Source organism: Malaclemys terrapin, chromosome 6, assembly GCF_027887155.1.
Source record: "Malaclemys terrapin pileata isolate rMalTer1 chromosome 6, rMalTer1.hap1, whole genome shotgun sequence".
NCBI lineage: Eukaryota > Metazoa > Chordata > Testudines > Emydidae > Malaclemys > Malaclemys terrapin.
In genome coordinates this window covers 58241995-58262797 of record NC_071510.1, presented here as the reverse complement: position 1 = coordinate 58262797, position 20803 = coordinate 58241995, and the positions used below count along the sequence as shown (strand labels likewise).

The 20803-nt window shown below is 40.1% G+C and overlaps 1 protein-coding gene across 2 annotated transcripts in view; it reads left to right on the top strand.

Annotated features, from left to right (window-relative positions):
- SRFBP1 (serum response factor binding protein 1) overlaps positions 1-20803 on the top strand; it is a 115740-nt gene that overhangs the window by 18980 nt on the left and 75957 nt on the right. The window contains exons 2-3 of one of the 2 annotated variants that reach the window (XM_054032656.1): positions 18759-18847; positions 20355-20427. In XM_054032656.1, coding sequence (XP_053888631.1) covers positions 18759-18847; positions 20355-20427 — 162 coding nt within the window. Of the gene's footprint in view, positions 1-18758; positions 18848-20354; positions 20428-20803 lie in introns of those variants that run through there. The other variant, XM_054032657.1, reaches the window with a different exon arrangement.

Genomic DNA, 20803 nt, shown 5'->3' with positions numbered 1-20803 from the left:
ATTCATGAAGAAAAATGCAGAGTGATTGTGAGAGGAAGGAGGGGTTATGCTACAGTTTTTTCTTCCAAATTAGAATGAAGGCGCTATTGAGGTCTTTTTTCTAGAAAACTAAGAGCGAATAATAGTAAGTGATTATGACTGCTGCCTAGTTGGAGCAGTGCTGATGAACTTCCATTCAATTTGGCTCATGTTATGGAGTTAAATAGCTGTGACATTCTGATTTCTCGTCTCTAATACAGAAGTTACCAGATAATCATTAAAAGTTCACTGAAGTCAGTGGAAGTCTTAGTGTTGACTTCAGTGGGCTTTGGCTCTTGCCCTAGGCTAGGATGAAATAAGCATGGAGTAAATTCAGTGTCCTCTTGTATCTGTTCAGTATAGTACTTAAGTCTTTTTAGACTTATTTTTAAAAATGACTTAACTGAGATATCTGCTTTATTGGGAAAATGCTCCAACGTGTCTTCCAGGTTCTATAGTAACAGCACTGTTCACTATACTATAGTGTATTTGAACTCAACACTTAGACTAGATTGTAGATACATTTTACATAGTTTTTAAATGCCAGTATTCCACTCGAATTTATGTACTCTGTTCTGTTAATGTCTGGCTTCTTAAGGTGTCATGGCTTTCCATTTCATAGTTCATATTTAATTAAAGGCTAATATCGTATGTGGCATAGGATTTGAATAATCATTCTTAGAGTATCTCCATTAAAATCATTGTGGAGTTTGTTGTAACCTGGAGATTTCCAGGTTACAATGTAAGCCAGGGTTATCTAGGCACTCTGTTTCACAAACTTAATTTGTTGTCTGAGATCCAGGACTCTGTTCATTCACTCAGTTAGGTATTGGAAGCTGACATATCATGTGGTGCAGGGCTTGTTTAAAAAAACTTCCTCTGAGGTCAGGGCCGTCCTTACCCATATGCAAAGTATGCAGCTGCATAGGGCACTAGAAAATTTGGTTCTCCAGCCCCTGCTCCACCTCTTCCCCATGGCCCCTGCTCCACCCCTGCTCTGCCCTACCCCCACCCCCACTCCACCTCTTCCCTTGAGGACTGCAGCAGGGGTTGAGCCTGCATTCACCGGGTGGCGATAAGTGAAGTGACCTGGCCCCAGCCTGCTCCGCGCCACTGCCAAGTGCTGGGGGGCAGTTCTCCCTGTCCCCCAAGCCCAAAGGCTGGGAGCCTGGGGAGCAGAGCGGCACAGGCTGGGGCCGGGTCACTCCACTTCCAGTCATCTCGTGAGTGTGGGGTTGGGCACGCCCTGCAATCACCAGGCGGCAGGAAGTGGAGCGACCCGGTTCCAACCTGCTCCACTTCGCTCCGCCGACTCAGCCTGCTCCTGCTCCCCCCCATGGAGACCTGGGGCCACACCCTCTTCCCTCCCTCCCCCTGCGGGGGGGTTGGAAGGGCTGCGTAGGGCACCAAAATGGCTAGGGATGGCCCTGTCTGAGGTCAATCACACATTTATCATGAATCCTCACTAAGCAATCTCATTGAATAGTTATCAAATTTAAAATTCCGTTGTATTCAAATGGTCTCCAAGGATAGAAATGCATACAGTTAAACAGAAGATTGAAGCTAATTAAACATAAATTAATGGTAAAAATAGATGCATTGATATGTGTACAGTGCAGATAAGTTGTAATAATGAGTAGGAACGGAAGCTCAGAGTAAGACACAACATTTTAGCGAATGTCTGTAAAAATACTGCAAAGCTCTTTTTTGGAGGAGGTATGAGCAGGGTCCCTAAATAGTTTTTGTCTATTCTTGAAAATTATTTTGGACTAAATTAAGTGTGAATTTAAAGCACAGTAGCAATTCTGGAATAGCTTCCTATGTGGATATCTGATTCTAGAGTAAGAGTGCCTTATTCCGGTTTAGCTTAATCCGCTTCCAAACAATAATCTCATTAAATCAAATTAATGTGAATAGACCACTTTCAAGCAAGGATTCTCTATACCGATTTTAAAGTTGATTAAAATGTTATTTATCTGGGAATCATCTCTGTGCTCTTCTCTTTTGCAAATTTCCCAAATTGCCCTCATTTTTTAGGAACCCTCAATTCAATGGAAAATAAGGGCTGGCCCTGCGAATGAAATCAGCCAATGGAAAACTAAATTTGCCCAGCACAAGGGAATCATTCCTGAGGATTCACATCCCAACTCTGAAATATTAAGGCAGCATTTCTTCTTTGAATAAAAGAGTACTGCTGTAGGAACTACTCTTTTCACTCGGAATTATTAGAAAGCCAATTGTTGGGCAGAGCAAGCAGGAAAAGATGATAGGAATTTTGACTAAAACTCTGCATTAGTGAAGTATTTAATAGTGTCTTAGAGCTCCTGAAAGCAACAGGCCTTGAATATCTGAATCTCTAAGATAAAATAAAATTTTTCTCTTAAATTTGGAACTTCGGTGATACATCAATTTATTATTTCAAAGTATAGCCTATACAGTCTCTCAATATTTGGGGAAGCCATCTTCAGGCAGCATTCATGTCTCTCTTTTTCAGCATCACTTTTATGCCTGTATCCAGCATCCAATTTTGTGAGGGCTTAGGACAGTGGTCCCCAAACTTTTTACCTCACTGCCTTCCACCCCCCACCCCCCCAGGCGCAGGGCAGAGCTGGGCGGTGCTCCTTCCCTGCCCCCTATGAGGGCTGACCTGGGCCCCAGCCGGGTCCCTCCCGAACATTCTCCGTGCCCCCCTAGGGGGCATACCCCACAGTTTGGGGACCTCTGGCTTAGGAGAAAATTGCTTAGAGACCTGACATACATGCTAGTATGGGGAGATGAGTAATTAGAAACAGATTCATCGAGAGAGGTCAATGAGAGCAGTTTTGGATGAATACCAGGTCAAGAGTAAAAGATCAAAGGAGACCCATCATGTGTGTAGCATAAGTGTCTGAGAGTGTTGAAACAGAGGTTGAAGTTGCCAGTGGTGAATCTGGAAGGGAATGTGTGAGTGGGATCCAGGATGGTGATGGAAAACAGGACTGAAGGAGTCTGCTGAGAAGAGGTTAGCAGTGCTTCTTTATGAGGAAGGGAGAAAGAGTAGCTGGAGTCAGGTGGAGTGAGAAAGTGGGATGCCAATGCTATTACCAGAGTTTAAGGGTAAGAGAGGTGTGAGAACGGTACTATACAATGGCAGTGGAGACTGAATCAGAGTGAAGGTTTTAGTGGGAATGAGGAGTGGGAGAGCATGTTTAGTTGAAGTAGGCATTCCAGGGGGTACAGAAGAAAAGGGTAGTTGATGAAGTGATGAATAGAAAGGATGTTGCCCCTTGCGGAACTGGTCTGGTTAGAGGGAGGAAGGAAGGAAGGAAATGAGGGTAGAGTCAGTATTTGTCCAAATATCTCTAGAGCCAAAGATGGAAGTGAGAGGTTGATGGGGAAAAAGGGTGTGTAGGAGAGGAGGAATTGGAATAAACTAAAAAGAGATCACACAAATGAAAATGGGAGAGCAGGTGGTGGTAGTGGGAGGTGGGGAAGGGGAAGATGGAAGGGAAGAGATTCCCCAACAGACTGGTTAGTAGATATAGAAAAGGAGTCATCAGTACTGTGACAAGGCAGTAGATTTTAGTAAATGGGATTAGCAATGGGAGAGCAGCTGTGTTGCTAGACCATAAAAATAGACTTGCTGAAACCTTCCAGGGCAGTAATAAGTAGCACTTAAAAGATGGTGGCAGTGAGGTGGCATCTCATGTAGTTTGGGGCCTTACAGGCTGTTTGGGGCAGAATTAACTACACAGGTAGGAGCTTTATATAAAAGTACACTGTCAATCAAACTCTAGCAGGGATATTTGAAGCTCTTTATTCCTTCTCTTTCTTATCCTTTCCCATGGGTTTCACTCCCACTATTTGCTTTTTCTTGCAGAAAAAAATTGTGTGTAGAAGGCAAATTACTGTTCCCCTTTTAATTTCAAACAAAATTCAATATCAAATTTTGTTAAACCTGTGCTCTATCTGGCTTACTCTATAAATGCCAGGTGAGGCACAGAGTTCTTACTGAAGGAGGCAAATACACAGAAATGATAGAAGTACCCTCAGAGGAGGAGCTTTTTCTTGTGGAATATAAAAACTTGCTAACACAGAAATTATCCATGTGGCTACGTTTCACAATCTGGCTGGCCAATAATACCAAAGCATACTTGTGGGCAGCAGAAAGCCCTCTTCATCTTTTGGTATCTATAATAGTCCCAGGCAAATGCAGGGTATTCACCCTCTCCAAATAAAATAGGAAAAGGACTGAAGCAAATCTGTGAAACTTGTAGATGAAATAAAAAAAAGGAATGTTTTGGAACAGATACAACAGACATGGAAAAATGCACCTTTCGAATAAATTCACCATACTTCTGATTCCGTTGCCTCCTATTCTCTATTCTTTCCCTATATCCTAGTTTTTTGCATCACAAGTACCAGCTTGTGTCCCCCAGCGCAGTGGTAAATCTTTCTTTCTTTCACGTTATCACCCTATAGAAAACCCTATTTAAAAATCAAGCAGTTGGTCAGCTTCAAACATGTTTTTATCAAAGCTCCTTTTTGTGGCTTTGATTCAATTATTTATTTGAATAAAAGAATCCAGTCCTACTCCCTGAGCCTCAGTTTCCTCGTACTTGGTTATTCTGTTTGAAATGTACTCCTATTCTTCATCACCTCTGTACAGCTAACTTTGCTTTCTGTGTGTGATATTCACTGGTTGCTGTTAAGGTGTTGATATCTAGAGTATATAGATTTTTTTTTTCTAAAGTTTAATAGTGTTGTATTCATTGAGCTTAATAGGTTAAAGTAGTCAATTATCATAGGGCTTATATTTCCCAAAAGGGGAAAAAAGACCAAAGAGATTATTTTTTTAGATAAACTTACATCTAGCCAAATTTCTATGACAAAAGCCTGTGGAAAATGTGAAGACGACTTCCTAAGAGTAAAGTTCCCCTTTCAAGCCTTGCAGAGCCTTGACATTTTTGAAAGTCATGACACTTGTGTAGCCCAAGTTATTACGGAAAGAACAATGTACAATATTCATCTAATATGAGCAAACAACAATAGGTGGGAATCTTATAAGGAGAACCTTTTAAAGTTTTAGTTTAGTTCAAGGTATGTGTTTATTTTGGGGGGAAGAAATAGGAAGCAAATGAATAAAAATATCACCTAGTATTACACTGTACTGGAGTGAAGTTGTACACTATTCATTTGAAACCTTTATTGGCCTGTATGAAATGAAAACTGAGGAAGAATAAAGAAAAGAGGATGGTGACACAGAAGGAAGAGGAGGAAGGAGAGGGTTATAAAGGAAGAGGACCCATAGGTTAGGGTTACCATATTTAAAAATTAAAAAAAGAGGACACTCCACGGGGCCCTGGCCCTGCCCGTTCCCTGCCCGGCCCCAACTCTGCCCCTTCCCCGCCCCCTCCCCGGAGTGCCCCGCATTCCCCCTCCTCCCTCCCAGCCTCGCGAAACAGATGCCCGAGCACTACCGGCTTCATGGTTTGCCCGGCAGCCCCCAGACCTCCAGACTCTGCGCCCCCGGCTGGGCGCTTCCCCAGCACAGCCGGAGCCCGGGAGGGGAAGCTTCCAGCCGGGGTTGCAGGGTCTGGAGGTCTGGGGGCTGCCTGGCAAACCGTGAAGTCGGTAGTGCTCGGGCAGCTTGCTCTTCAGCTGCGCAGAGCTGAGGTGTCTGGAGGGAGCAGCAGCCGCCGCCACCGCCGCGGGGGAATCCATCTGCAGCTCGCAGCCTGCCGGAGTTGCTCTAAGGTAAGCAGGGGACTAGTATTTTCCCAGACATGTTCGGCTTTTTGGCAATTGCCCCCGGATGGGGATTTGAGGACCAAAAAGCCGGACGTGTCCGGGAAAATATGGACGTATGGTAACCCTACCATAGGTCTGTGATAAAAACAATAAAATATGATCATGTGGGTTTTTTTGTGTGAAAAATGTCTTCCAAGATCTCCTGGGATTGGTAGAGCAAGTCCAGGTTGCTTGTTCTATAGATGATGACCTTTTTCTGCTTATAAGGGTAGATGCTAAATCTGTTACTGGGAATGCAGTGGTCCCCTGATTTATTTAGCTTCACAGGTCTGAAAACCATGGCTAGAACTTGAGCAGAGTCCACCAGAAATGGTTGAAAGGACTCCAAATTGTAGCCCAATATTATCTGTTTAAGGGCTATATCCTGGACTGAATTGCTTTGTTGAATTAGGGCTGTAGCGCTCAGAATCTTAGTAGGGTGACCAGACAACAAGTGTGAAAAATCGGGATGGGGGTGGGGAGTAATAGGAGCCTAGATAAGAAAAAGACCCCAAAATAGGGACTGTCCCTATAAAATCGGGACATCTGGTCACCCTCCTTATAGGATCCCCTAAGTGAATAGTTGTATTTGCTTCAGACTGCTCAAGGGGAAATGAAATGACTATCCATTTGTGGGCTGATATATTTGAGATGAAGAAAATAATTGGCCAATTACATTTCTTTAACAACTAAAAGCTTAAAGATGAATTAGGACATGGGTGATTTAAATATGATTCTTGTATGCAAAATTAGCTGCTGCTTGTACACAGCAAAAGAATAAAAAACTCTGATTTTTATAATGTCTTTTTGGAATCTTATCCAGATCATCTAGTACCTGTATTTCAATGTTTTAGAACAGACTACGCATAGCTAGTCTTGGGAGAATATGTGAGCATTATTTATTTTTGTCCCTTAACCATCCAGTTGGTTAACTGTTGCAGAATGCATCTGACACTGTAGTTGAAAATATAGACATGTACCTTTCTTGCTACATCTCCCAAATCTTTAGTCATATTCTCCTAGATTAAAAAAATTTGTCTGAATGTTCGCTTAATTTGGAGATGAGCTCCCTCTACAAACTTTAAAATTAGCCCCAAATGCAGCCCCAAAAACAAGCCCCAAATGCAGCTAAGAATAACATTTTATTCTGATGTAATATTCTTTTGAGAACATTTCCATCACAGTCGAGGTCCTTGAAATTTGTGGGCTTAAAAAAAGGCTCATGAGAGGAGCAGTGGCCTTCTATATTATCTATGAATGTCTTTCTGTGCCTATATCTGGGATTCAGTTATCATTAATGCATATGTGGAGCTATGTTTTGGGTTTTTTTGTTTTTTTCGGGTATCAGCCAGGCAAGTGGAAGGATTTTAACAAATAAATAATAATTTAAATATAGATAAATAAAGGATTTTTTTGGTCTCCCTTATCCAGAAGTTCCCCACTTCTCATCAAGAAACCAGCAAAGTATCGTTTGTGGAAATTGCCAACTTTGTTTAAATTGTACAGGTAATTTCTCAAATAACAAGAAAGAAATAGGAAAGAGTGTGCGTTCTATGCAGTGACACTTTCTTCTCTTCTGTCATGCATTTGTTTTGCTTCATACTATGTAAAAGCAAATGCTACTTGTCCTGTAAAACTGGTCGGTGCAGCAATCTTGATCAGAGGCTAGTTTTGGTAAGCACGTCACTAAGTTCAGTCATGTTAACCAAGATGAAAATATATAATGCTAAATAACTTCCGAATCCTCAGACCCAACCTCAAAGAGCAAGTTTAATAACTCTGCTTCTACTTCAGGGAAAAGATGTTAGAGCTGTGAATATTTTGTGGGTATCAGACCTAGGGGACGACGTGTGCAATGAGTCTAAAGAATTCTCCCCAGCCTCTATTATGCTTGGTCACAGTAATGAAAATGGTAAATCTTTTACAGGATCCTAATTGATAAAGGCTTTGAGTAAGACAGTAAAAATGTATAACTCTCACAATAAGGAGTGAAGGAAAAAGAAGAATCTCAACTGTCTGACTTCTACACGGTACTTGCAAAATTTAGATGGTAGTGTGAGTTAGAATGATAGAGGTGAAGGATTACATGGCAGAGAAGTGGCTAAATCCCTTGTTCATTAACTGGGTCTAACATTTGGGTTTTCTTGGAAGTTGTAGAATTTTTTTTTAAGAAAGTAACTTTTGATGGGGATGGAGGATGGTGAACTCTACTGAAGTACACTTTTCAATTTGATCTCTTTAACAGTTTTTTGTTTAAGAATTTAAATTGGGTGGCGGTATAAGGCCAAAAGGAAGGAAGCCTTGTCCTAACAGATCTTACGAGGCCTACCAAAGTGGAGTTCCCCTCCTGCAGACTTTGGACGGTACACAAGAGAGGTGTGGTGTGATGGGAGTTGTATATGGATGGAATATATATATGCTATGTAGTGGAAGGAGAGGGAGGCAGATCTTTATCCATTTGAGATACTTCAAGCACTGACACCCTGATTCAGCAAAATACTTCAGCATATGCCTAATTTTAAGTATGTGAGTACTCCCATAGATACCCAATATAATTATAGAGTGTTATATGTTTCTTCATATTGATATCTGACCACTGAAATGGCAGAGAGCTGAAAAAGTACTCTGTTTAGGATTAAAATGCAGTTAAGCACACTATTTATTTTTTTGTTCTGCAATAATATTGTATACAGTATTTGCAGGATCAAAGCATGACTGAACTATCTAGTTTTTTTCCCCCTGACAGCTTGGGCACCAGCACTTCTGAGAAACTACTAAATGCTGGGAAGGCATTCCTACTGCTGGCATGCAAGTGGACATGTCATATACACCTCTACCTTGATATAACTCTGTCCTCGGGAGCCAAAAAATCTTACTGCGTTATAGGTGAAACCGCATTATATTGAACTTGCTTTGATCCACCAGAGTGCGCAGCACCCTCCCCTCCCCCCCCGACACGACTTTACCGCGTTATATCCAAATTTGTGTTATATTGGGTCGCGTTATATCGAGGTAGCGGTGTATTTCACTTTCTCTTCTAAGTTCCATTATCCAATAATGACACTACAGAACACTACAAAATAGATTTTCTCAGGCTTGAACCATAACCATGGGGCTGTTTTGACCATTTTAACCTATCAGCATAATAAAGCTACAGTGGTGATTAAACTTACTGTACTGATTAAGCTTCTTATAATTATTGCAAATGCAAATTATATCTAAAGTCAGATTTGTTACTTACTCTGCAAAAGAACAAATTAGCAATGTTTCTTCTTTCTGTTTCTTTCTATAGAAAGGAAATATGATCCAGTGATTTAAACACAGGACTAGGAGTCCAGTGATGTGGATTTTATCCTGTCTGGTCCATAGAATTACTGTGAGACCATAGCTTTTATACCTCAGTTTTTTCATCTTCTAAATTAGGGATATTTATGTACTTAACTGTGGTGTTCAGAATTAGTTCATTGGTATTTTGTAAAGTGCTTTGCTATCTTCTAATGAAATATACTCTAGAAGTGCAAGATGTTATGATTATTTTAGTATCGATAAACCCACTATATATGAATCTGACATACTTGAATGCATTTGCAAGATTATTTGTTTAAATGCAAAATAAAGAACTCTGATTTATCTGTTATCACTGATCCAAATATTTAAGTTGCGAATAAATATATTGTAAAGCATACATATGTATATGCTTAGTTTTAGTTGTAATTGATATATATTGGGTGAGATCCTTACTCCTGTCCAGTCCCCTTTACACTGCTCCAGACCTTTTACCCAACATAAAGGGCCCTAAAAGCCAGGTATTGGCTAAGATAGTCATCAGCCTACCTTCTAAAACAGTGGTTCTCTACCAGGGGTACACATACTCCTCGGGGTATATGCAGAGGTCTTCCATGGGGTCTAGTTATTTGCCTAGTTTTACAACAGGCTACATAAAAAGCACTAGCGAAGTCTGTTCTAACTAAAATTTCATACAATGATATTTATACTGTTCTATATACTATACATTGAAATATAAGTACAATATTTATATTCCAATCAATTTATTTTATAATTATATGGTGAAAATGAGAACGTAAGCAATTTTTCAGTAGTAATGTGGTGTGACACTTTTGTATTTTTATGTCCGATATTGTAAGCAAGTAGTTTTTAAATTAGGTGAAACTTGGGGGTATGCAAGACAAATCAGCCTCCTGAAAGGGGTACAGTAGTCTGGAAAGGTTGAGAGCCATTGTTCTAAAACACCCTTGCAAGAAATGGCATAGGGAGTATGTCGAGGGCATGGCTCCGGCATACAGTACTGCAGAGATTCTGGGTAGCATTGCAAGAACACAAGAAGCTGTTGTAATTTAGATAGCAGTAAGAGTCTAAATTTCATAGTCAATAAATTATAAGGTCAGAAGGCATCACTGTGATCTCCAGTCCCTGGAATAGCTCAGAATCAGGAGGGTGCAAAGAGGGCTTGAAGCCACCATAGCTGTGCCCTTCTCCTGGGCTGTGAGTTCTGTGCTGTATCTCCAAGAGACACAGCATAGAGTTGTATGCATTATTTCTGGCAAGATTCCTAGTGATGACTTGTTAAATGTGTTGACATAGCTTTTGCTACGCTGGTGTTTATTACACATTTGTTTTTAAAGACACTAAAACTGGTTTTCTTTTCACGATGACTTCTCAAGTTTGTTTTTTTTTATATCTAAGCCAACTAGACAGCACCATTCTGCAATGAATGGCAGAGCTGTCTTGGCGGAAGGAGAGCCCCACCATTCCCATCCTGCATTGCAAACAATTCTTGGTCATTCTTTCCACTGGTAGCCACGTAGTCTGTGGACTTCCAGCCACTCTAGAATGTAATTTTCCAGGGCTGCTGTTGACAGAGGAAATTATTTGGTTTGAGGTTTACCTCTGGGCTATAATTAGTCTCTTCTGATTTTTGTTTGTATTTTTATATCTATGTGGAAGGAACTCCCCATCACCAAGTTTCAGGGGCTACTAAGTCTGGGGAGCTCTGATACATGGTCATGAGCCTACCTCACACTGCAGTCATTTTAGAGGCTTCATTGAAAAGGGCTTCCACTTCCTTTACTACTTGACCTTCTGAAACATCAGAGTCCTGCTTGGCTATAGACCCTATTTTAAAAAGAAGACTCTTTCCCAACTGAGCAGTTAGCCAAGGAAGAAACATCTATCCCATTTTTGGATGTCAGAACTCGCTGAACATTGCTACAAATAATAAAAGATGATAATGAGGCGCTCCAGTCGTGACCAGGACCCCATTGTGCTAGGCACTGTACAAACGCAGAACAAAAAGACAGTCTCTGCTTCGAAGAGCTGGTCATTTTCATGGGAATAACTTCAAGAGGACTTCCAAGAGCCCAATTCACACATACCATCCATTGAGAAAGAAACAGCCACAGGTTGGTTACTTCGATATTTTGTGGCTGCTGGATAGCGGATACCTCTCCTTGTTCTTGCTGTCATCCACCTACAGAACTTTATAATTGGCTGGCAGCTGAAGAAGTTGATTTTTTTTTTGGCGCAGTTGGTCCCTAAAAAACATGCTTCATCTGCATTAAATGTTCCTAGAAAAATACATTACAAAGCATGTTGGAGAGGAAACTAAATGTATATGTTTGGTTATATAATGACTAGCTGTGCTTTTTAAATTAGTGTATGCTTTATTCAAAGAATAATCTTGGTTTTTTTTATTATAGTGTGTGGATTTTTTTTCTGCAGTGTTAAAGAACCACTATTAAAGCTTCCTATGAAATAAGACATACTAATTTTTTCTCTTTGTTTAAGACGTTCTAAATGATCTTGGGCTTAAATGTTTTCCAGTGTGTGTTCAACTTTACAGACTGCAGTTGTCAAAACAGAGCTAGATGTGCAATGTCATGAACTCCAAGGAAATAGTTTTCTCTGTAGTTATTTAATTACATCAAGTCGTCTTTGTACATGTTTCCTTTTTAGGGGCAAGAGAAAGATGCTCTGAGCAATTATTACCTATCACATCAGTTTCCGTTTGTCCTCAATGCTCATTTTGAAAAAGTACAACTTTGCAAGACTTTTTAAAGACAGACTTCCTGTTTGTACAGTTGTTGGATGAAGGGTGTTTGCCGGCATGAAAATTTCTGAATAGTAAATTATTACAGTTCTCCCAGACTTCACATTCATGACCAGTTGGTTTCAAGGTGCGAACACACTTTTGCTTTGCGGTAAACCTTTTAAGAACCTGTAGTTTATTCAGCATGTGCAGTGGTATACGGATGTTCCTGCATTAGAACTTCTACTATTAAATTAAAATTGAAATGGGATCTGTACTATTACCTTGTGAGAAAAATGTGTTTCACGTTGTGAATGTAGTGAGTTGAGTACACATAGTCAATAAAAGCCAAGCTGAAATATTTGACCCTTTTACCATTGAAACTTTAATCAGAACACAAATAATCTTTACTCTTTTTTAACTTGGTTAGTTACACCTGACTTCTAATATTTACAAACTTCTATCTATCTAGAAAAATCTGAATAATTCAGTTACTTTGTACTTTCACCAATTTTTACTATCGTATATCATTGAAGCCTGGATGCAAATTTCTCAAATGTCCCTTATTTTGAAGGGTGTCGTTTGTTTTAGTCCCAGTTACTTACATTCTGCACAAATTTGGTGTCCTTTCACTTTTATTGTTGACAGCTGTTTAAATTAGAAACAAGAATTGTGAAACTCAGATAATAGTTGGTAATGTTGGGTTGAATCCCACAGCATTTTAAGTTTCCTCCACTCTGATTGTTTTTTATTTGTGTCCCTAATTTTGAGTCTGTCATTCTGTGTCCCATATTTGGGCAGTGGCAGTTTGGGAGGTATGCCTGCATAGTTTACACTCTAGAATATTTTAACCGGGCACTTTGTGAGGAGCTGGCAAATCTGTAATTCTCCTAGTGTGTGTGCACAATATAGCCATTAATTACATGATGATATACCAGTTATCAAATAACACAATATGTTTTCTACAACCTTAGATGCATATAGCATTTTGTATCTTTTCCTGCTTGCATATTTATGCTATTTTTATCATAGTAGCCGACTATCCTTTCATGCAGACTTTTAAAACTCTCCTCTCTAAACTGCATTTCCAGAATTAGGTCACAAATCTTCAAATACTTATTCACATGCTTAACTTTACACATGTGATTAATATCCTTGACCTCATTAGGACTACTAAACCTAAGCACATGCGTATTTGCAGAAAAGAGCTCTTGGTCATGAGCCATATATAAACTCTCTCTCCTTTGGTTTCAACCAGCAGCAGAGTTGTCTTTCAGTACAATTCAGAGGCTTGGGCTCTTAACTATGATGGCATCTTAGTTACAATCTTAAATCACATACATAGGTCAGCAAATCTTTACTTGGTATCATACTTAATCTATAGTATGTTGTGTAAGTACCATTTGCTATGCACTACTTTTGTGGTCTCTGTTCTACATATCTCCTTTCAAATGGTGAAAATATCTTATTTCTAACCATAAGAGATCAGACCTTAAACTGTCTTTGGTCCAGGACTGACTACTACCCAACAGGGCCTTGTGACTGTAATTTTGAAATGGTAATTTCACATGGGGGATACTTTTCTTCACCGTGTTGCTCATTGGAAAGGGAAGTGGCTCTTGAAAGCTTTTCAGAGGTTTGGAGTGTTAGTATTCCTGATGGAGATTTATTAATGGTGAGACTGAGGTTGTCAGTAGGATGTGATAAATACAGTTTAGCACATAGTGGGACAGATCCCCACATGAGTCAGGAAGATGTTACAGCTCCCCTGGCCACCATCATCCTCAACCCAGCACACCTATAAGGTTTGTCAGGCCTGGAGATGGGTGGGTCCTGGAAAGGGAGGGAGCCCTGCTTAATGTAAGTTGACACTATAAAGGAGCAGGACTGCAACTCCGAGCTAGAGCCTTGAAACCTGACAGAACCCAACTACAAGTGTCAGGGTTGGGTTGAGTTGAAAACAACCCAATACTCTCAGGCTTGGGTTGAGTCAGGTAGTCTCTGATAACCTTTTCCTGCCCATGAGATCAGTGCAGTGGCAGTTGTGTGCCTCGTTACTGTTGACCACTGTTACCTCCCTGCGCTGTGTGTGCTGCGAAGTGAATGTGCCAACAAGTCACAGCGCACCTCACTCTGCAGCACACACAATGCAGTTGTGGTATCTGGCAGAAACCAGGCACGCAGCTGCTGATGCCATGGGCAGGAGGGAGCTGAATCTGGATCACAGGCATGATCACAGGGAAGCCCCTGCAGGCTGAGCCCCAATTCTGAGTGGCAGCATTGGTGCTGCCACAGATTTGGGTGGGGGGCGGGGGAGGGGAGGAGGAATGATCTGGAGACGGGGAAATCAGACTTTCTTCAGGCATGCAGCTCTGGACTGGGAGAGGGAGGCTGGGGGTAATTTGCCCTACTGGCTCCACAGAGGAAACAAAGAAATGGAGCCAGGCTGGTGGTTAGACCCTTGCAACTTGACCTGAACCCGACAGGACACAACTACAAGTGTCCAGTTGGGACAAGTATAAAAACAACCCAACATGCTCATGCTTGGTTGGAGTTTGAACTGTCTGTGCTCTGGGCTTTACAATTAGGCCAGAGCAAACCTCTTCTCAAAGCTCCCCGGCCCTGGAAGAAGGGGTGGCTGACTGGAGAGATGGCTTGAGAGCCTTGGTCATCCAGGCCCACTTGGAAAGGGGAAGGGCTGGTACTCCTTCCCCCTCTTCCCACTTTTGGCTTCCTGAAAGTTTAGGACCCTTCTTGTGCGCTGCGGAAACATATTGACTTTTTCTTTGGACTATTATAACTCCCCTTGCAAAGGACAGAGACTCTGAATGGCACAGCCAAAGGGATGTGCCCCAGGGTCCAAGACAGTAGCAGTGCCCATCCTTTACCTATGGGGATACTAAAAGGTGTAGCCTGCTACAAATACTAGAGAATATAGGCGTTGACTTCCCAACCCTGACACTGGGGTAAATTAGAGGGAAATTAAAAGTCCGTACACGAGAGAGACAGAGCACCCAAGCAGAATTGGTCCTGAGCAGTGGTACGAGTCACTGACAGAGAGCCAGAGATAGCAGGCAACCCAGCAACAGCAATTCCAGCAGCAACTGTTGCAACAGTGCACCACTCAACATGAGCTGCAGACAACCCAACAGCAGCAGCTGCTATGCAAGATAGTGAGCCAGCAGAAAGACTTGCAATAAAACCTGCTGTAACAGCTACTGTTGGAGCTAGTCTGGGCAGCCATGGATCTGATGACTGGGGCCGTGAGCCCAGGTCCAGTGTTTCCATCAGTGCCCTTTGTGATGCTGTAAACCAGGTGCCAGATCATGCCAAGTCTGTAGGCATCAGCTGATCACTGACAAACTCATAACTGGAAATCAAACTATCTTACCTGTATGTTATTCAAAATAGGTATTAGTCTTTTATCAGAATGTATTTAGTGTTTAGACTCTAATGCATATAACAATTTACAAGCATTTCATAATCTCACTTGTAATGTCTGTATTCCATGCTAAGAAAATATGTAAGTTTTGCTTATAGCTTTGAAAATGTTGGCTCTAAACTTGTGAACCTAGGTATGGGAATCATCCCCTCCGCCTGTTCAGGAGGCCTGTCAAAATTAAACTGGCAATTAACGAACATTGCAATACAAAGATTGGTGAATGACCCTATCACACCTTGGAAATGCTACATTCAAGGGAGCTCATCTCATGGGCTGGAAGGCTTAAAGATAAAATGGGCAAAAGTAAATTTTTCATCTCTTTGCTGTTTGAACTATCACAGGGCTAGAGACACTAAACTAAGGCAGAGATCCCCAGGGATTAGCCTTGGGTCCACCCTGAAAGACATTTTGAATTGAAAGATTACTATGTTTAGGAACCATAGATGGTAACTTATTTGCGTATATATGCTTGCTTGCTTTAACCTGTAAATAACTCTCATATTTATTTTTCCTGGTTAATAAACCTTTAGTTAGCGTATTAAGGATTGGTTAGAAGCATTGTCTAAAGAGTGTGGTTGGCTCCTGACACCGCTGTGATGAGGTAATAGTGTGAACTTAGATGCCAAACCACTAACAGACAAGGTTGATAGCAGGTGAGAGAATGGGCTCAGACCAAAACGTGGTTGCCTATTCTCACGTGGGCAGCAAGAACACTCCCAAAGAGAGTACCCCTTTATGGAATGTGAGTATCCCAAGGTTTGGACAGTGGAAAGCTGAGTGTGGAAGACCAGACCTGCCAAAGTAACGGTCCCTGTATGGATAAATGGGACAGAAGTGCAAGGTCGGTTGAACTCTGTATGTAGCCAGATCCTGGTGCAGACTCCCTTATCTGGGGCAGAAGGGACCCAGGGGAAATCATCTTCCTACAGTGCATTCACACTCATGTGAAGGCCTATTTCTGCAGATGCCTATGGCTATCTGTAAGATGACATATGACTCTACCCTTGCTGTTGTCCTATCCTGGGATTAGCAGTACCTGTGGGAAATTATTCATGAGCCAAGAAAATTGGATACAGTGGCTGCTGAACCCAGTTCTAGTACCTGGGGAAGATCCTGGAATGATGGATCTAGCTGAGTTAAGAGAATTAGGCAACCCCCTTTAGGGAAGTTCAAGATTCACAGGTCATACATCCAGGTTGTAGACAGGAGTGGTAGCCAGTGGATTGCTGTTGTCAGATTTAGGGAGCTTTGGCTCATGACACAGATTTTGTCTGGGAGCAAAGAGAAGACTTGGTGCTGAGCAGGGCCTACAACTAAATTGCTGCTGTGAATGACAAGGTGGTAGAACCCTAACATTTGTGGATGTTGCCCCAATTTATACTCTGAGGAGAACAACTATATCACGTCGAACATGATAAATGCACAGGGAAGAAGGGTTCCTCGATTGTACCACTGGATGCTTCTGCAACTAGTACATGATATCAGTTGTACTGGGCAGGAGAAGACTTGCATAGACTTCTGACAAGTTAATTCAGTCTACGTTTGATGCATACCCGATACCATGAGCTGTTGGAACATTTAGGGTCTGCCCCAGGTATATCCGTATTTTAGATCTTATATGCGGATATGCATAGGGAGTGTGCAAGTATTTAAGATTTTGTCTGTAGTTAAAAATAAAAACTCTGGGTACAATAAAGAGAGATTCCTCTATAGAATTTTAAGAAGGTCATGACAACTTGGCATACAGTACAAATTCTCTGGCCAGGAGTAAATTTTAGGATTTTTCTACAACTTTACCACAAATATAAAAATCAGACACGATTTTTGTTCTGTTTTCTCTTTCTCTCCACTTTGTGGATTTTAACACTGTTTTACTATTGATGATGGTAAATCACTCCAAAAACGAAAGTTTTAGAAAATTATTTAGCAATACATTTTCCAAATACGTTTCAAATTTCTGTACAGTACTAATGTAAACAAATGGCCAGGTCATCAGTCAGCAATGAGATGCTATTATCATCCTACACCTCAAGTCCTTGTATTTTTATGAAAACACTAATTAAACTAAATTTAATGACAGTCCATATGTAAAAAACAAGGAGTCTGCTGGCACCTTAAAGACTAACAGATTTATTTGGGCATAAGCTTTCGGGGGTAAAAACCTCACTTCTTCAGATGCATAGAGTGAAAGTTACAGATGCAGGCATTACATACTGACACATGGAGAGCAGGGAGTTACTTCGCAAGTGGAGAACCAGTGCTGACAGGGCCAATTCAATCAGGGTGGATGTAGTCCACTCCCAACAATAGATGAGGAGGTGTCAATTCCAGGAGAGGAAAAGCTGCTTCTGTAATAAGCCAGCCACTGCAAGTCCCTATTCAAGCCCAGATTAATGGTGTTAAATTTGCAAATGAATTTTAGTTCTGCTGTTTCTCTTTGAAGTCTGTTTCTGAAGTTTTTTTTGTTCAATGATAATGACTTTTAAAGAGATTGAAGTGTTCACTTACTGGCTTTTGTATGTTACCATTCCTGATGTCCGATTTGTGTCCATTTATTCTTTTGCGGAGGGACTGTCCGGTTTGGCCAATGTACATCTGCCATTGGAAGGAAGCAGCTTTTCCTCTCCCGGAATTGACACCTCCTCATCTATTGCTGGGAGTGGACTACATCCACCCTGATTGAATTGGCCCTGTCAACACTGGTTCTCCACTTGCGAAGTAACTCCCTGCTCTCCATGTGTCAGTATGTAATGCCTGCATCTGTAACTTTCACTCTATGCATCTGAAGAAGTGAGGTTTTTACCCCCGAAAGCTTATTCCCAAATAAATCTGTTAGTTTTTAAGGTGCCACCAGACTCCTTGTTGTTTTTTGTAGATAGACTAACACGGCTACCCCCGATATGACTTGAGTCCATATGTAACAATGTGGTTTCATTTGTTTATCTATTTGTTTGTTCTTGTAGAATTTAGAATGGCCTTTGACAGACGGTTTATTATTGAAGTGTTAGCTTTAGGGGCTTTTTTAAAGAACATTTAAATTGTCAGCTAAAAGTAGTTTTGTTCCATATCGTGCTTTAACAGAAAAGTACAGGTGCATTTTCAATGAGGGTGGGAATACAAAATGAATGCTCAAAAAATAAATTTAAGCTGTTCAAAATTCTAGGCCAGCCTGGTTCTAAGAATAATATTAAAATATGCCTTGGCTTTTTCATGTCTTGTTCCTGTTCAGACCTCAGACACATTTTTAGACTGTTGGTTTGTTTTCTCCTCTGATTGATGTTTATGGAAGCAGTTTGAGTTTAACAGGAATCTGAATTCATTTGAACTAAGATTTTTGGTAAGCAGAGGAGTGAACTGTGTTCTCAAAATATTTTTCTGTTTATTGAATCAGTTTAAAAAAACAAAGGCATAACAGATACATTTGATTAGTTTCTGTACACAAGGATAAATAACTTTCTAACATATTGTCCTCCTTTCAAATAGGTTGTGAAGATGAGAAAAGAGGTGAAGAAGGCCAGAGTTCTTACCATTCGCAGACTCACCAGACACATTGCAAAACTTAAGTTAAAAAAGTTAGTTTTAATATTAATATTCCTTTAATTTTTTTTTAATTTTTAATGCTGCATTTATTTTAAATGACTTACATAAATATTGAATAAACTGTGGGGAAAAATGAGTGTCTACATAACATTATTTAACACACTACACATTTGAGGTGGATAGTAGGGCAGTACATTAACTGGATAGTTAATACTTTTATTAAGAACACTGTTTTTAGAATGGGATTGGTCTTGAACTGTACTTTTATGAATGTGCATTATTAAGTGTGTAAGATGTAGTAAATATTATTTATAGATTTGTGTCAACATTTTACTTATCTTAATATAGTCTAAGGTAATATGAATCTAAAGACAATTTCCCAAGCAGACTTGAAGTAAAGTTTTCAGAACTGCTTAAGTGACTTTCAGCCCAAGTCTCATTTTCAGAACTGGTTTAAACACTTGACCGAAGTAATTTTTAAAATGAGATTTAGACTAAATCACATAAGCATTTTAGAAAAGTTTATCCTTTTATGTTTTAGAACATCACTGTATTACAGAAAGCTTCAGCAGCTTCCTCAGTGCAAAGTTCAAAGTACTTCTGCAAATTTCAGTGCAAGGAGCACTTTTCAATATGCTTTGAACAAATAAGCACTTTTAATGTTTTTAATCAGTGTTAATGTAATTAATCTTTCACATGGGGCAAAGTGATTTGTGACACTGTTAGTACTGGAGACCAATGGAAGACGACAAATCTACTGTTGTGTTTAAAATGTGAAGAATACAGTTGGTTTTTTTAGACAGTTCACCCACTGTAGCAAATTTTGTAAGGTTTTTGGCAGTATCATGGCCTCCATTATATATTTAAATTTTGTAATGAACATTTAATTTTATTGTAAATTTTACTCAGCAAAGTACCTCTTGCCATCTAAATTTTCAGGATTCTATCTTCAGCTAGCTCATTTTTTTGTTTGGTTGTTGTTGTTCTTTAATCCCTATCATCTCTTAAGGTTTGATTATTATATCCTATCTAGGGTCATTCAAAACTTAATCATAATGTATTTACACAAATTTTAGAAGGAAGCTTTCAGCCTAATAATCATTCTTGGCCTTGATTCATCTCTTATCTAGTTTGAGCAATCTTGACTTAGACTGTGCTAAACAATTTATAATCTTCTCTAGACACTACATTTAATTCAACAGTTCCCATAGAGGATGCAGCAGATTCTTCTGATTTTAAAAAAGTCCTTGCCAAAATGTTGCTATCAGATATATTACTACTTGCCATCACGTTTTTAGAATTATCATTGTATCTCTTGTGCATGCTAATTTCATCTGTAAAAGCTGGGGATGCATTGATGTTTCTGTGTCTAGTTGGTTGTTCTAAAAATTTACATTTAACATAAAATAGATGTGAACAGTAAAATAAAATTGTTTATGTTGACTTTTGTGATTTATTTTGCTGCAAATAGTAACTTCCTTGTTGGGAAATGATTGCAAATCAGTGTGTTACCCAGCTAAACACAGTCTTCATCTACAGGGGTTCAGAAGATGTGGTACTAAAGAACCAAAGGCGAGCAGAGAGATTACTAGAAGAAATTCATGCCATGAAGGTAATGTCTTCATATACATATAGTTAATATTTAGTGTCACTTATTTTAGTAACAAAAACCTGGGCCTGTTTTCTTGGAATGTGAAATCATGCATAGGTCTGTTTTGACTGTAAATGTAACAGGGTGGAACATTAAGAATATTTGCATATTCCATGTTTGTTGCTATACCTGTCAAGGTGTTAAACTAATTTGACTGAGACTTGCCAAACTAAACTTGCATCTGTTCAGAAATGCTCCATTGCCTGAAGCTCTCACTGTAACAGTTACAAATATAGGAATTTAAATATTTGTGCTGTTCAGGGTGTAGATCTGTTGAAATTGAAGTTGCAGTGCACTGATGAGACATTGAATCAGATATATTTTCCCCTCTTTAGAC